General features: G+C 46.1%; 1 protein-coding gene across 1 annotated transcript; it reads right to left on the bottom strand.

The window, feature by feature from the left end:
• Positions 1 to 8,389: 8,389 nt before the first annotated feature.
• On the bottom strand, positions 8,390 to 17,689 carry LOC103789896 (uncharacterized). The gene is given in 6 exon segments (XM_078359014.1): positions 8,390 to 9,370; positions 9,373 to 10,320; positions 11,264 to 11,359; positions 11,614 to 11,734; positions 16,814 to 16,889; positions 17,538 to 17,689. Coding segments are annotated over 5 exon segments (1,626 nt in total). The 5' UTR covers positions 16,823 to 16,889; positions 17,538 to 17,689; the 3' UTR covers positions 8,390 to 8,918.
• Between the last annotated feature and the right edge of the window lie 488 nt (positions 17,690 to 18,177).

Below are 18,177 nucleotides of genomic sequence, written 5' to 3' on the forward strand. Positions count from 1 at the left end.
CTCCCTCAAACCAACTTTGAGCTGGGTTTCTCCTTGTTGCCAACCTGGTCCTTCTACTCTTCCACACCCTGTGTAAATTGGAGTGGCCATCATTTGGCTAGACAGCAGGACATATCCCAAGGCTGTATGGAATGTGGTGACAGGTTCCCCTGGGCACCCAATCAGTTTCCATATATTGACCAGTGGCTAGGCTTAGTTCAACAGCCCCCCTCTCTTGGCTTTAACGCTGCTTAAAGCATGCTGGGTTACAGGTTATGCTGGCAGGCCCCAAGAAAGCCCCTTTGGCACCAGCCATACTCCCTTCCCCGGCAGAAGATCAAGAATTACCTCCACCCTACTCAAGGCCCCCCAAATCGGGGCCTCAGCGTCCTCCTTCAGACAGTACCAGTAACCAACCCTTGTCCCCCCTGCACACCTGCAGGGGTGCTCCACACCCACCGGCAGTCCTTCCTCTCCAAGAGGTGCCCCCAATGGGAGGAGACAATCGGGATCGCCCATTCTTTGTTCACATCCCCTTCTCTTCAAGTGACTTATTTAACTGGAAGGCTCAATATCCCCCATTCTCTGAGAAGCCCCAGGCTTTGACAGGGTTCTTGGAATCTGTACTCCAGACTCACTGCCCCATTTAGGACGACTGCCAACAATTATTACTGAGTCTGTTCACCACAGAGGAAAGAGGCTGAATTAGACAGGAAGCCCTGAAAGCCATCAAAGGTCCAGGGGGAGGAACAGTAGAAGAGAACCGGGACCGAATTGAGGCTTTTCCCTCTACCCAACCCCAGTGAGACCCCGACACCTCAGGGGGTCACCAGGCTCTGAACAATTTTCACTGGTATCTTTTAGCAGGGGTTAAGGGGGCAGCTAGGAGGCCCATCAACCTCTCCAAGGTAAGAACAGTGACTCGGTCCGTAGGAGTCGCTGGCTGCTTTCCTGGAATGCCTGCAAGAGGCTTATCGTACCTATACTCCTACAGACCCTGGGCCCCGGAAAAATCAACGGGTCATTAACTTGGCCTTTGTCTCCTAGTCAGCCCCAGATATCAGGAAAAAGTTACAAAAACTAGATGGATTCCAGGGAATGAATTTGACCCAATTGCTGAAAACTGCCCAAAAGGTTTTTGATAACAGGGATACACAAAAAAGTTACTAAGGCAGTAATAGCAGCCCTTCAGGAGACAAGTCATTCAATGAGGGCAGGGGGCCTTGCAAAATGGCCCCCAGGGTTCCTAGCCCCGTTAGGAAGAAACCAATGTGCATACTGTAAAGAAGATGGACATTGGAAAAACAAGTGCCCTGAGAGGAAAAAAACGAGTAACTGCTCAAGAAAAACCACCAAGGGCTATCCTCAATTTAGAAGGTCAGGATTGACAGGCCAGGGCTTTTATTTGCTAAGCGTCCAGGAGCCCAGGATTACTTTAAAGATTGGGGGCAAACCTATCAGTTTCTTAGTGGACAGTGGGGTGGCCCACTCAGCCCTTACTCAGCCTCTGGGACCACTATCCAGTAGGAAAACAGTCATCCAGGGGGCCACAGGAAAGACCATGACAAGTTCATGGACCACAAACTGAGGAGGCCACAGGAAAGACAACGACAAGTTCATGGGCCACAAATTGAGTCATTGACTTAGGAAACAGCACCATTACCCATTCCTTCTTAGTTCTTCCAGAATGCTCTCACCTGCTATTAGGGCAGGACCTACTTCACAAACTTCATGCAACTATCTCCCTTCTGTGAAAATCAGGCTTGCCTCTCTATCCCCGCTTTGCCCTCCATATCGAAAAGCTCCTCAGCAAATCCTCATCACTTGTGCTGTCAGATGAGTATCTCTTACAGGAAGCTTTTTTTTTTTTTTTGAGATGGAGTTTCGCTCTTGTTACCCAGGCTGCAGTGCAATGGCATGATCTCGGCTCACCACACACCACAACCTCCGCCTCCTGGGTTCAGGCAATTGTCCTGCTTCAGCCTCCTGAGTAGCTGGGATTACAGGCACACGCCACCATGCCCAGCTAATTTTTTGTATTTTTAGTAGTGAAGGGGTTTCACCATATTGACCAGGATGGTCTTGATCTCTTGACCTCGTGATCCACCCACCTCGGTCTCCCGAAGTGCTGGGATTACAGGCTTGAGCCACCGCGCCCGGCACAGGAAGCTTTATCACTGGAAACAAGTCAGACTTCCTCCGCCAATTCCAGGAGAGTGTACCTGGAGAGTGGGCTGAGACAAATCCCCCAGGTCTGGCAAAACACCATACCCCAGTTGTGGTCCAACCGTTGGTGACAGCAGCTCTGGTCCAGGTACAGCAATACCCAATAAGTCAGGAAGCCAGGTGGGGAATCACTCCACACATAACGAGACTCCTGGAAGGAGGAATCCTCACCACCTGTACGTCACCCTGGAACACCCCTCTGCTACCTGTTTTAAAACCTGGCACAAAGGATTACTGGCCAGTACAGGATTTAAAAGAAGTAAATAAAAGAGTAGAAACTGTCCACCCCACGGTCCCAAATCCATATACCCTAAGTCATCTGAACCTGAAACCACCATTACTATAACATCCTGGACCTCAAGGATGCATGCTTTTGCATCCCACTGGCCCCAATCAGCAGACCCATATTCACCTTTGAGTGGATGGACCTGGACACTAGGGTCATGGGGCAACTCACATGGACCTGGCTGCCTCAGGGATTCAAAAACTCTACCACCCTATTTGATGAGGCACTTAGCCAGAATCTTGCCACCTTCCAGGCTGAGTTCCCTGAGTGCACTCTACTCCAATATGTAGATAACTTACTTCTGGCCTCAAGAACCCAAGAGACCTGCAAGGAAGCCACCCAGTCACTGCTGTTGACCCCACAAACTCCAGGATATCGAATCTCAGCCGAAAAGGCCCAACTCTGTCAACAAAAGGTTACAGACCTGGGCTATATCAAGAAAAAGGCAACCGGGTGCTGGCGCCCAGCCGAGTCCAAGCAGTACTACAGATACCCACCCCTACCACAGAACGCCAACTTCGGGAGTTCCTTGGGGCGGTAGGGTGCTGTAGGCAACGGATTTTAGGTTTTGCTGAAATAGCCACACCTCTGTATGCCTGCACAGGAGGGAATCAACCCCTAATTTGGACAGCAGCAGAACAACAGGCTTCTGATAAACTTCAAGTCGCTCTGACCTCGGCCCCAGCCCTGGCCTTGCCAGATACTTCTAAACCCTTCCGGTTGTTTGTACATGAAAAACAAGGAATCGCGAAGGGGGTGCTCACCCAGACATTAGGACCATGGTCCAGGCCAGTCGCCTACCTATCAAAAAGACTTGATCCTGTAGCCCTGGGTGGCCCACCTGCCTTCGGTCCGTGGCAGCAACAGCCCTGCTGGTAAAGGAGGCGGACAAACTGACTCTGGGGCAGGAATTAAACCAAGTGGCACCCCATGCAGTAGAATCACTACTCCGCGGGGCTCAGGAAGGTGGATGTCTAATGACCGCATAGTACAGTATCAGGCTCTACTCTTGGACCAGCACCGCATCAAGTTCCTGAAGACTACAGTCCTGAATCCAGCCACACTGCTGCCTAAGAGTGAGCCAGAAGAACCCATAAATGACTGGCAACAAATAATAGATGCCATCCAAACCGCTCGACTGGACCTCACCGATGTCCCTCACGGAACCCAGAAGAGGTACTATATACGGATGGCAGCAGTTTTACGGTCAACAGAGTCAGGTATGTGGGGGCAGCCATAGTCACCCTAGAGCGGGTCATCTGGGCCCAGGCCCTTCCTCATGGGACTTCAGCCCAAAAGGTTGAACTTACAGCCCTGATAAAAGCCTTAAACTGGGCAGAGGGAAAGACTGTCACTATTTACACCGACAGCCGTTATGCCTTCACTACAGCTCATGTACATGGAGCAATATATAAAGAAAGAGGACTACTTACCTCAGAAGAAAAAGCTATTAAAAATAAAGAGGAAATTCCAGCCCTGCTGGAGGCTGTGGAAGCCCAAGACTGTGGCACTAGTCCACTGCAAGGGACACCGAAAGGGGGAGTCACCAGAGGCAAGGGGAAACAGGGCTGCTGACTTATCAGCCAGGCAGGCAGCCATGGGCCAGTGAAACCACTGACCCTCCTTGTAACCCTGCCCGCCCCAGTTCTGCCCCCTACTCCCACGTACTCCTCAGGTGAGAAGGACTTTGCAAAGGAACAGGGTGCCACACAGCACTCCACAGGATGGTGGATACTGCCAGACCAAAGCATTGTGGTCCCTGAGGCTCTAGGATGGGCCCTAGTTAAGGACACACACCAGGCCACTCACTTAGGACAGACCAAACTAAACTGCTAAAAGCCAAGTACTACTTTCCCCACTTACATGAACTTATCAAATCACTACTCGGTGTGATGTATGTGCCCGGTAAATCTGGGAGGGAACAGGTCTAGCCAGGTAGGAGTGAGACTCGGAGAGACCAGCCCTGGGGAGCACTGGAAAGTAGATTTCACTGAAATAAACCCCCCAGTAAATGGCTATAAATATCTCCTGGTGTTTATAGCTACATTCTCTGGATGGATTGAGGCCTTCCCCACTAGGTCCGAGACTGCCTTGGTGGTCACAGAAAACTATTACAGCACCTTGTTCCTCGGTTCAGCCTCCTTCTAACGTTGGGGTCGGACAATGGGCCTGCCTTGACTCACAAATTTCTCAGGGCCTACCCAAGGCCTATTGTCCCCAGAGTTCAGGACAAGCCGAACAAATGAACCAGACCATAAAAGAAACCCTGACAAAGTTTATCCTAGAGACCGGTGAAAACTGGGTCAGCCTGCTTCCTTTGTCCTCCTCCGTGTCCAATGCGCCTGCTATCAGAAAGGCCTCTCCCCTTTTGAAATCATGTTTGGCAGGCCCCCTCCCTTACTCCCCAGACCCGTGGATACTATGCATGCCGAAGTCCATAACTATACACTCCTTAAGTCCTTACAGGCACTCCAGTCTGTTCAATCCCAGGTACACCAGCTCATTAAGGACACCCGTCCCACCCCATTGGACCTCACACACCAGCCGACACACCCTTTCCAGCCTGTAGACTCTGTCCTTGTTAAAATATTCGATATGTCTAGCCTCATACACACACACACACACACACACACACACACACACACACACCCAGTGGAAGGGACCCTACACAGTTATCCTGACCACTCGCACTGCACTCAAGGTGGACGGACTAAGGGCCTGGATTCATCACACCTACATCAAGACTGCCCCACCGGAAGGACAAGGAGCACCAACCATTCATCCCCCGACTCACTGAAGCTAAGACTTGTGCGCTCTTCACAGTCACCACCCTCCCCACCCTAATCCGTGCTGTAAATCCTCCCCCACCCCCAGAGAACCCACCTACTATCAATGGGTCCTCACCGAGGGCTCTACTGGAGGATGTTTTCGGGACGGGACAAGGATCCACCCTAGTCAACTTAACCCTTGAGTACATTACAAAGAACCCCATTACCTTCTCCCTAGACCTCTGTGTCCTCCTGGGCTCCAACCTAAATTTCAGAACAAGTGGAAGTACAGCTGGGTGCGGCAGTTCAGGGGCAGAGCAACAACTTCAGACCATGGGATTATATCTGTGCCCAGGATCTGCCCCACAAAAAAGACGGAACTGTGGAGACTTAAATGAGTTATTTTGCCCCTATTGGGGTTGTGAGACTCTCTCCACCATATCAGGATACAACCAAAACACAGACACTTTCATTTCCCTTCAGTGAGGGTCTCCTCCATCCCCGTGTTCTGCCGGGTCTTGCAACCCACATCAGGTAACTGTAAAAGACCCCTGATAGTAAATAGAACATGGGACGGACCTGGGGTCTCAGGGTATATATAAGTCGGTGGGACACAGGAAACATTTTACCATCCAGCGTATAACCCCGCCTCAACCCATAGGACCCATTGCTCAGGTCATACAAGCCCCTATAAAGATACAAAGCCCCCTCATCCAAACAAACAATTCTCCCCCTCAGCGACCTTCCCTACAACCCTAACTCTGCTCCAAGAAGACTAGATTTGTTATTCTTAAAACAAGGGGGGTTACGTGCCACCCTTAATGAACAATGTTGCTTCTATGCTAATAGGTCAGGCCTCATCCGAGAGAGCCTCTCCCTGGTCAGACAGAATCTTGAAACCAGAAAACAACTTCGAGAAGCTTCAGAAAGTTGGCATCAAAAAATGTTTTCCCGGTCCCCTTGGCTCACTTTCCTCCTTACGGGGCTGGTGGGACCTCTGGCCCCTGCCTCCTAAACCAACTGCTCAGGTTCATTACATCTAGGGTGGACTCTGTAAAATTAATGATATTAAGGTCTCCATATGGACCCTTAGAACAAACAAACAGTACTGACCTGCTGGAGAAATCAATGATTTAATTCCTGTAAATAAAACGAGGGGGAACGTGATGTGGTAAAAACTGCATACCTCGACCGTACTTCGGCTTTCCATTGAAACCGCTCTGTAACCCTAATTGTGACAGGCAAGCAGCCCAAACCAACGCCATTTTGGCCCCTGTGCCATTGTAAGACTTGTAATAAGCAACTAAGGTCTATAACTTCCACCCTACCCAGACAATGTGTAAACTAACGCTTCCCTTGACTTCTGTGAACCACTTAAGTAACAATTGGAATGTCCAAAGCCCCTCGCCCCCACCCCTGCCCAGGAGGTGGTTTACGGAATGTCCAAAGCCCCTCGCCCCCACCCCCAATCAGGAGGTGGTTTTTGGGCATAGAAGTTCTTGACACCCTCCTTTCGGGGCCATGGGTTAGAGAGATGTGGGTCCTCTGCGGCCGCCGGCAATAAAGACCCTGTAATTTGGCCTAGTCTTTGTCTCAGTGGTGATTTCGCGCTCGCTAGGTTACAACAAATCCACATTGCTGTCTTTATGGTTCAAGAAATCTACCATGTGTACCGATTCTACTATCATAACACTGCAGGGAGCTCTTAAATGAACATTTGTTATTGAACAGGTTTGTGCCTGTGTGTGGAATTTTAGGTGATACGGCATTCATATTCTTGGCTGTCCGAGGAAACAGGAAACCTTTAAAGCAGTTGTGCAGTGCACATCCCCAGCCACACTGTAGTATTTCCTGCTGCTCTACATCGCCACCAGCTGGTACTGTCCGAGTCGTGTGAACCATCTGTAGGTGGTGTCAGGGGCATCTCACTGTGGTTTCCATTTGCATTTTCTGGTGTAATGAGGTTGAGGCCTCTTCATATGTCTACTGGTCACTGAGTGAAGTGTGAGAAGTCTTTCTTCCCGTTTATTACTGTATGTTCTTTCTTTTTTCCATCTCTGGTTGATTTGTAGGAGTTCTTTGTATATTCTTTTTTTTCGAGACAGAGTCTCTCTCTGCCGCCCCGGCTGGACTGCAGTGGCATGATCTCGGTTCACTGCAGCCTCAACCTCCTCAGCTCAAGCAATCCTCCTGCCTCAGCCACCTGAGAAGTTTGTACTACAGGTGCGAGCCACCAGGCCTGGCTAATTTTTTGATTTTTTTTTTTTTTCCTGAGACAAAGTCTTACTCTGTCACCAGACTGGAGTGCAGTGGCATGATCTCAGTTCACTGCAACCTCTGCCTCCCAGGTTCAAGCAATGCTCCTGCCTCGGCCTCCCAAGTAGCTGGGACTACAGGCACAGGCTACCACGCCAGCTAATTTTTGTATTTTTTAGTAGAGACGGGGTTTCAACATGTTGGCCAGGGTGGTCTCAATCTTTTGACCTCATGATCCGCCTGCCTCCACCTCCCACAGTGCTGGGATTACAGGTGTGAGCCACCACGCCCAGCCTGCAGCTTTAATGTTTAACATTATAACACTTACTGGCTCCTCTGGGTGACTAAATGTCTTAAAATGGCCACTAGCTAAAAAGAATCTCTAAGTAAAACTCAACAAAGCTGCAAGCTGCTGCTCTAAGAAATGCACACTAATTACACTACCTTCGCTGGGCCCGGTGGCTCACGCCTGTAATCCCAGCACTGTGGGAGGCCGAGGCGGGTGGATCACGAGGTCAAGAGATTGAGACCATCCTGGTCAACGTGGTGAAACCCTGTCTCTATAAAAATACAAAAAATGGCTGGGCACGGTGGCTCATGCCTATAATCCCAGAACTTTGGGAGGCTGAGGCAGGCGGATCACGAGGTCAAGAGATCGAGACCATCCTGGTCAACAAGGTGAAACCCCGTCTCTACTAAAAATACAAAAAATTAGCTGGGCATGGTGGCGCGTGCCTGTAATCTCAGCTACTTGGGAGGCTGAGACAGAAGAATTGCTTGAACCCAGGAGGCAGAGGTTGCGGTGAGCTGAGATCACGCCATTGCACTCCAGCCTGGGTAATGAGCGAAACTCTGTCTCAAATAATAATAATAATTATTATTATTATACTATCTTTATTTGTTCTACTGCAGAATCCTGTTTACAAATGGTGTCACTGCAAAGATTTACATATAATTTCTAAATCCTTCAGATTGTTCTATCATTAATCTTCTGATGTCTAGCAAGATAAACACTTAGTGAATGCTTTGCTACATCTCTTAAATGAGATTTCTCTACAGCTTGAGTGTTTTGTAAAATAAGGGATGCTCTTGAAACTGAAGACTTCCCTCAATTTCTAAATTTTCTGCATTCACACAGCTTCTCTCCTGTAGGAGTCTGTAGAGATTCCTGTTGCCTAGTCTTTCCCATATTTGCTACATGTACATGGTTTTCTCCTAGTGTGAGTATGCTTATGTCAATTAAGGATTAATACTGACAAACGCTTTCCCACATTTATGGTCTTCATATGATTTCCCTACAGTATAAACTCTGATAAACAAAATGATCTGCATAACTGTCTTCCCATATTCACTACATTCGTAAGATTTCTCCAGTATAAATATTTCTGATGTTAAATGAGAATCTACGAATGAGGTTTATCATAAATACTGCTACATATAGCCTCTCTTCTGTAAGATTTCTCACGCGTATAGTGATTCATGTGGCCTAGAGGCTTTTCCACACTTACCACACTACTGGGTTTCTCTCCATTATGTATTCTTTGATGGGCGGTAAGATTTGAGCCTTTGCTAAAAGCTTTCCCACACTCACTACATTTATATGGCTTTTCTCCAGTATGAATTCTCTGATGGACAGTAAGGTTTGAACTGCAGCTAAAGGTTTTCCCACACTTAATACATTTGTAAGGTTTCTCTCCAGTATGAATTCTCTGATGTTGAAGCAGGGATGACCTGTGACTGAAGGCTTTCCCACATATACTGCATTCATAAGGTTTCAATCTAATGTGATTTCTCAAATGTATGTTCAGTGATTCAAGCTGGTTAAAGGATTTCCTGCATTTCTGACATTCAAAATGTCAGTATGAATACTCTGGTGCTGAACAAGAAACGAGGGCCTACTAAAGACTTTCAGACATTTGTTGCATTCATATTTTTTCTTCATAGTGTGAATTTTTTGATGTTGAGTAAGGTGTGAGCTACAGCAGAAAGCTTTCCCACATTCACTACATTCATAGGGTTTCTCTCCAGTATGGCTTTTCTGATGGTGAAGGAGAGATGACCTATGAATGAAAGCCTTTCCACATATACGACACTCATAGCGTTTTTCTTGGGTATGAATTCTTAGATGTTCAATGAGATGAGATACATGACTAAAAGACTTTCCACAGTTCATACATTCATATGGTTTCTCTCCACTATGGCTTATCTGATGTCGTGTAAGGGATGAGCCATGGCTATAAGTCTTCCCACATTCACGACATTCATAGGGCTTCTCTCCTGTATGAATTCTCCAGTGTCGATTGAGGACTGACTGTTTGCCAAAGGCTTTCCCACATTCGCTACAGATATAGATTTTCTCTCTATCACAAGTCTGGGGAAGGGTAAGAGATCTGCTCTGGTTAAAGGCTGCTCCACTTTCATTAGAATTCAAAAATTTCTTTCCATTTTTTATAATTGACTTTTTGGGTAAATTCTTCTTTAATATATATTTGTGTGAATTCCCTTCAGCAGAAATTTTTTGTGGTTCGGAAAGAGTAGACTTTGAATGAAAGGTGCTTCTCAATGTGTTGTATGTGCAACTGTCCCCAGTGGAGCTTTCTCTAGAGGTGAGAGTTGGTCTGAAATAATGCTCCACCTGACGTCCATGCTTCCCTTCCTGCTTCTCTATATATTCCAAGTTCTTACTAAAATTTGAAAATTCGTAACTTTGCTTTACAACTTTTTCTATTATTGTCTGAAGTGAATCTTCCTCATAAACATCTTTCTTTGATGATAATTCCTTGTTTCCCAATCTTGATTCCCAATCTGAAATATATCAAGAACGCAAAGCACTGCTTTTTTTTGTTTGTTTAACTTCTTGAAAAGAAACTTCTATGGTGGAATTAGGAGAAATGGCTTTGAAGCCTCCATAAAATGCATAGTTCAGAAAACTCAAAATATTTCAATGATTTCTCAACAATGCTCAAATGGAGCAGAGAGTACAAAGTTCACAGAATCAAGAGGAGAAAGTGCTAAGAGAAATAGGTAAAATATACATAATGGATAAAATAGTATGTGAAAAAAAGAAAACTATCGGAAATAAATGTGTAAGACATTCTGGATTCCGAGCCATCATTTTGTGCCAATATTCGTGTGTGAAAGATTGCATTTTGTCTCATGGCCTTCTTCTCCAGCCTTCCCTTAATCTCAATTTGCTGCCAGATTAACATGCTTAAAATACAGAATTGATATTACTACATTAAACAGTAAAACAAAATAATCTAAATGCTCTTTATAGCTGACAAAGATTTGGGCTTTCTGAAGTTATGAAGAAACTGTGAATCATACCATCTATTGGACGTTAGAAAATATTATGCCTAGCAACGTATTTTTATGTTCATATTTCATCTACAAAGCTCAGCTTTAGAAAACTGATTTTCTATCCAACTGACAGCTTTTCTTAGCCCAAAACAATCAGTATGTTTTTCCTTAAGTAGATTTAAGAAGGAATAATTTGCCTTACTTTGTCTGAATAGAGTAACAATTTGAATTATTATGGTGGCAAAAACCTCTAACCTTGATTAGATGACATGAGTGGTACAGATAATAATTTGGGATAGAGGAACAACTGTTTGGAAAAGCTAAGCTAAATACCCCTCAGTTTTCATTTATATCGGAGATCTTTGAAGACAGTATCCCTAAAATGCCTCCACCCTCACTATAAGCATCTTTAACAGAAACTTCCCTTGTCTCGTTCACCATGACTCACCTGGAGTCACACCTTTGGACATTTTTTCCTCCACCATCCAGGGCTCTTTTCCATCCTCCAATAGCGTGATCACATGTGGCTTAGTTATGGAAAGACCTGCTTACAGGAAGAACACAGAATTGCGTAAGCTGCGGTCGTCTATTATGAGAGGCCATCACAAGAGACCACAGGAAGGGATGAAGGGTGTCACTGGCATGGAAAGATAAGCTTCAGGCCGGGCACAACAGAGCTATACATTTCCTTGGAAACATGGTACAGAAATTCAGCCATTTACTTAGGAGGATCTCCAGCAATTCAGAGCGGCAAACGAAAGGTGTTCCTTATTGGAGTGGAAGGGGTGATGTCCTTACCTAGAGAGGCCAGGTTCTCATAATTCTGGACCATCACATCTTTGTATAAGTCCCTCTGAGCAGAATCTAGCCATTCCCACTCTTCATGAGAGAAGTCTATAGCCACATCACTAAATGTCACCTGAAATAGCAAATATATTTAGGTTCAACCATAGCGCAGGCCTCTTCTGTCACTGAAGAGGGGTAAAATTAGGCTGGTTGTGGAAGAAATGGAACAAGATTCAGGAGTTGTGACAATGATTGGGACTGTGATCTCGGTTAAGTAATAATAGTTATACAGACAGAATTATTATATAATAAGGGACACTATGTGCTTAGAATTATTAAATAATAAGGGTGAGACAAATAGAGGTTTGCTTCAGTGAACTTCTTAAAAGTTATAGAATTACACAAATTTTAAAAAATCAGCATTTATTTGACAGCACAGAGTCAAGTATTTAATTATATCTTTTACGTATTAAGTAATAGGCAAGTAATTAAAAAATGAGGCTAAAGTGATTGTTCCTCAAATCAGATACTTGGGATGATCCACTAAGGCTCACAAAAAATGGGTTCAGAAAAAAAGACATCTTTATATTAAACACTGATAGACATCATGGCTAAGGTTTGACTGTGACCCTCAAAAAAGCATGCATTGAACTTAAGCACTGTTGTAACAGTACTGAGTAGTGAGACCTTTAGAAAATGACTAGGCCTACAGAGCTCTGCCTTCCTGAATGGACTAATGTCATCATCATGGGAGTGGGTTCCTATTTAAAAAATGTGTTCAGGCGTCCTTTTGCCTCTGTCTCTTCTCTCTGCCCATCCACCATAAAAGGACACAGCAACGGGGCCCTTGCCAGATGCCTGCCCCTTGATCTCGGAGATCCCAAGCTTCGAAACCATGAGAAGTCAATTTCTTTCTTTCTTTTTTCTTTAAGAAGGCTAAAAACAGGCCCCAATCTTTTCTGGTTTGTAAAATGTTTGCTGAGAAGTCTGCTATTCGTCTGATGGGATTTCCTTTTCTAGGCTGCATGCAGAAAGCTCTCTAAAACATGGCACTACATCCCCAGGAATGGTTCTTAATCAGACAGTGATGATGGAAATCACAGATGCAAGAAATCGGAATCTAGATGGCAACGATGATTGCAATTCAGGAGAAAGCTGAAACCTAACTTGAGGAATCTAAGGAATCCAGTAAAAAAAATCAAGACCTCCAGGGGAGAGAGTTCGGTGGTGGTGTGCCAGGCAGGAGAACCACCAACCTCTGTTGCCCAGGCTGGAGTGCAATGGTGTGATTTCGGCTCACTGCAACCTTGCCTTCTAGGTTCAACAGATTCTCCAGTCTCAGCCTCCCGAGTAGCTGGGATTACAGGTGCCTGCCATCATGCCCGGCTAATTTTTGTATTTTTAGTAGAGACAGGCGTTTTAACATGTTGGCCAGGCTTGTCTCAAACTCCTGACCACAAGTGATCCGCCACCTCATCGCCTTGGCCTCCTAAGGTGCTGGGATGACAGGTGTGGGCAACTAGGCCCAGCTGAGAAGTCAGTTCCTACTGTTTATAAATTACTCAGTCCACAGTATTTTGTTACAGCACGACAAATGGACTAAAACATATGCATAACTGATACATAAAAAAGAAAAATATATCGATGGTGTATACTTAAACTCTGTATTGACAGACATTTAATAATTAAAATGTGATGCCCCTGGGTGAAAAGAATGAAGGATGATTTCATGCCATGGATCAGCAGTCCCTAAACCCACAAACTGATAGCAGTCTGTGGCCTGTCACGGACCAGGTCACACAGCAGGAGGTGCATGGCAGCCAAGTTAGCATTACCACCAGAGCTCTGCCTCCTGTCAGATCAGCCATGGCATTAGATTCTCATAGGAGTGCAATTTCTACCGTGAACTGTGTGAAGGGATCGAGGCTGCACGCTCCTTATAAGAATCTAACCTATGGGCCAGGTGCGGTGGTTCACGCCTGTAATCCAAGCACTTTGGAGGCCAAGGCAGGTGGATCACCTGAGGTCAGGAGTTCAAGACCAGCCTGACCAACATGGTGGTGAAACCCTGTCTTAAAAAATAAATAAAATAAATAAAAAATAAATTTTAAAGAAAGGAAAAAAAAGAATCTAACCTATGTCTAAGGGTCTGAGGTGGAACAGTTTCGTCCCAAACCACCACCTCCACCACCTCCCACTTCCATGGAAAAACTCTCTTCCATGAAACTGATCCCTGGTGCCAAAAAGCTTGGGGACCCCTGCCATAGACAGTCCTTACATAGGACCAGAAACTAAGAGGAAAAAATAACAACACATTTCAAAGAAAATATTCTAAGGAAATGCTCACAGATGTGCTTAGAATTCCTCTCAGTAGTACTCATTTCACAGTATTGAAAATAGTAAAACTTTAGAAGCTTAAATATTCAATACCTTATTGGCTAGTCAAAGTATAATATGTGCAAAAAATACATCCACTTAATACAGCATTATTACTGCCTTTGATTTGTGAAACAGACTGCTCTACTGTGGTAGTTTTAGTTCTGAGAGTTAAAATTCAATACTGTATTACTTTATTTAGCTATTTTACATGCATGTTCACCAGTGGTCTTTGGTTTTAAACACAGAATTGAGGCCAGGCGCGGTGTCTCAAGCCTGTAATCCCAGCACTTTGGGAGGCTGTGGCGGGTGGATCACGAGGATCAAGACCATCCTGGTCAACATGGTGAAACCCTGTCTCTACTAAAAATACAAAAAATTAGCTGGGCACAGTGGCACGTACCTGTAATCCCAGCTACTCAGGAGGCTGAGACAGGAGAATTGCCTGAACGCAGGAGGCGGAGGTTGCGGTGAGCCGAGATCGCACCACTGCACTCCAGCCTGGGTAACGAGAGCAAAACTCCGTCTCAAAAAAAAAAAAAAAAGCAAATAAACAATAACTTATCTTCAAGTAAGACTTGACAGTTCAATTTGCTACACATTATTTACCCTAAACTCACTTGTTAACTGGAGTTGATACTGTGTTAATTGCCTTTATCCTAAATAAAAAAAAACATTTCTCAAAGCTTTATGACAAACCAGTCATGACAAGTTAGAGCCAGGGACGCTTCTTTCTTCCCCCTCAGTTACCCGGGCAGCCTGCAGTATTCACCCATCTCTGTCCCCAAAAGAACCTAGGATATCCGTCCTAACATTTGTTATAATGTCTAATGCTTTCTTACTTTCCTACCAGTGCTGCAATCCTCAATACAGTAGCCACTAGCCGATTTGGCTACATACATTTAAATGAATTAAAATGTAAAATTAAAGAAAATTTAAAATTCATGTCCTCCATTGCTTAAGCCATAGTTCAAGTACTCAATCGTCACATGGGGCTGATGGCTACCGTATGATCAGTACACATGGAGAACACTTCCGCCACTGCAGAAAGTTCTCTTAGACAATACTGCACTGGATCATGAAGTCCTGTGTGTCAGTGTACACCGAAATCCACGTACAACTTTTCCTAACAGGTACTTCATAAGTGTTTAGAGGATGAACCAATAAATGATTTTAGCATTAGTTTCCCTTAGCCTTTATTTTTATTAATTATTATTATTTTTTTGAGACAGAATCTTGCTCTGTCACAAGGCGCCAGGCTGGAGTGCAGTGGTGCAATCTTGGCTCACTGCAATCTCTGCCTCCTGGGTTCAAGTAATTCTCCTGCCTCAGTCTCCCAAGTAGCTGGGACTACAGGCGTGCGCAACCATGCCCAGCTAATTTTTGTATTTTTAGTAGAGATGGGGTTTCACCATGTTGGCCAGGATGGTCTCAATCTCTTGACCTCGTGATCTACCCGCCTTGACCTCCCAAAGTGCTGGGATTACAGGCCTGAGCCACCGCGTCCAGCCTATTATTATTATTTTTAAAGTGACAGGGTTTTGCTCTGTCACCAGGCTGGAGTACAGTGACATAATCATAGCCCACTGCAGCCTTGTACCACAGGGCTCAAGAAATCTTCCCACCTCATCAGCCTCCTGAGTAGCTGGCACAAGAGGCATGTACCACCACACCAGTTTTTCAATTCTAATTACCTAATTTTTCCAAGAAAACAGACTTCACCCAACAGGTACACCTGCCACCCACATCCCCTCCTGTGCAAGCTTCACCTTCCATGCCATGATTCTGCCCCACCAGTTCTTCATGACTCATCTTATTCACTCCACAATTACTAATCATCTATTTGGTGCCAGGTACCACTCTGGGTACTGAAGCTATAACAGTCAACAAAAAAGAAAAAATATTCCTCCCACCAGGAAGAGACAATGAGCATGTACATCTACTGAACACACAGTACATCAGCTAGTGAGTGACACAAGCCGTGGAAAACAACCAAGCAGTGATGGAGGAGTGGAGGTGCTAGGTCAGGGAAGGTGACTGCAATTGCAAACCGGCATTCAGGGAAGCTTTTCTGAGAATTCACCACTGAGCGAACACACGAAGGAGATAAGAATGCAAGCTTGTGCATATGTGGGTGAAGAATATTCCACGTGGATGGCACAGCAACTGGTGACAGTGGCTGGAGCTCACAGGGATGAGGAGGCAGAGAAGGAAGGTGGAACCAGAGAGATAATAGCCTAATTGTACAAAGAGGTCACTGCAGAACTGACTTTGAGCTAGTCACTGAAAACGTTTAGGTTGAGGAATGACAGGAATTTACATAACAATAGGATCACGGGGACAGCTGTACTGAGAACAGACTGATGAGGGTTAAGGGCAGGTGCAGGGAATCTGGCTAGGAGGCTACTGTGATAATACAGGTGGCTTGGATGAGGTGGTGGTGGTGATGGGGTAACTGATGGTCAGATGCTGTACATGGTGTATAATTTAGATCCAATTAGAGGACCTGAATATGAGTTATAAGTCAAGGGGAAGAATCAAGGATGACCGCAAACATCTCTTCACTTGAGACCACATGGTACAGTTTTGACAACCATAAAACAACCTTACATTCCAAACCTGCATTGTGAATTACAGTTTAAAAATTTTGGCAAGACTACAAAGTCTTCTAGCAGAAAACTGTAGAAAACGGGAACGCTAGGTGAGAAGGACAATGAAAGAAACCGTAATCCAGTCCCTTAAATGGACTTGATTAGGTGGGAACAGGCGGACGCAAAGCAAACACACAGAGGCCTGATAAAGTGTTTCCGGGAGATTTAAGGACACACCGACTTACTTGAGACATTGCTCTGCAATTTCCAACAGCCAGCAGAGTCGTCTTTCCAGGCTCTTATCTTAGAAATGGGCAGTGTCTTGAAGGCACAGAAGGGCAGGAAAAAGCAGTTAGGAAAAATCACGCTTTTATCTTGCAGCACCTGTGACACCCCGTAATGGAAAAGCACCTTGGTAATCACTCTCCGGGGCGCTAATCTCTCCCTGGGAACAAACAGGTGTTTCTCCGCAAGGTGTAACAATTTACCAGGTGCCACTTGCGAGGAAAATCAATTATTCTGTACATAAAAGCCTCATAAAACAACAGCAATAACTTTATCAGTTCGTTCAATCTTCACCACTATGCGCGATGGGCATTCACATTATTCCAAATTTCTTCTTTAAACGATGACAAAACCGAAATTCCAAGATACCGAACCCATTTGTTCAAGGTTACACAACTGCAAAGCGCCGGCTTCATGGCTACATAACCCAAAACAACTGTGGCTGGCGTCTGCTCTCGCGCTCACTTCGCTCTCACAACCGCGCCAAGAGGTCGGGGCCGTCATCACCCCGTGTTTACACAGCAGGACACGAAGGCCAGGAAAAGCCAAGACCCCAGCCGGGGTCACACCGCGGGCCGACCCAGGACCCGAGCCCCGCCGCCGCCCCCGGGACCCACACTTGCCGGAGTCCTCAGCGGGGCCTCACCGTCCCCGCAGGCGCCCCGAACCCGCACCTCTGCGGACCTGAATCGCAGCGTCGCTGGTGAGCAGTCAACGGCCGTCGACCTCCGGGAACAACACTGCTCAGAATCGTTCCTGAGTCTGGAAGCCGCCGCCAAACTTGAGGCTACCGCGGGGCGTACCTTGTATGGCGTCCACGACCGAGCCACATTTCCCAGAATCCTCCGCGTGCCGGACAAAAATCCCGGGTGCCACGAACCGCCGACACCGGAAGACCATACTTCCCAAGAGTCTCTGCGGCAGCGGGATCTTGGCGCGCCGCGGGCAAACCGGTCTTGGCTTCGTAAGAAACTAAACTACCTGGGGATGTCGACCCAGAGCCTGCCAGCTAGGACCACGGGCGAAGTGTCCTTAGCACACACAGTCGTCCTCTGTTGACCGATACACCTCGGAACCAAGGGACACCCGCTACTTGTAAGGACCAAGAAACTACACTTCCCAGAAAACTCTGCAGCCGCGCCAAGGTCTTCCGGGTGATTTGTGCGCTCACACAAACGTTTCCCTCCGGCACGTGGGCAGTCCTTGTTGGTTCCGTGAAACGTTGCTAGCAAAGGGGCTCCTCTCATCCCGAAACCCTGCCCTTACACTGTCCACCTGAGCAAACAAGCTTGGGCCTCTTTTATGAGGGCACCAATCCATTTAT

The sequence above is a fragment of the Callithrix jacchus genome, chromosome 22 (assembly GCF_049354715.1).
Source record: "Callithrix jacchus isolate 240 chromosome 22, calJac240_pri, whole genome shotgun sequence".
In the NCBI taxonomy this organism is placed as follows: Eukaryota; Metazoa; Chordata; class Mammalia; order Primates; family Cebidae; genus Callithrix; species Callithrix jacchus.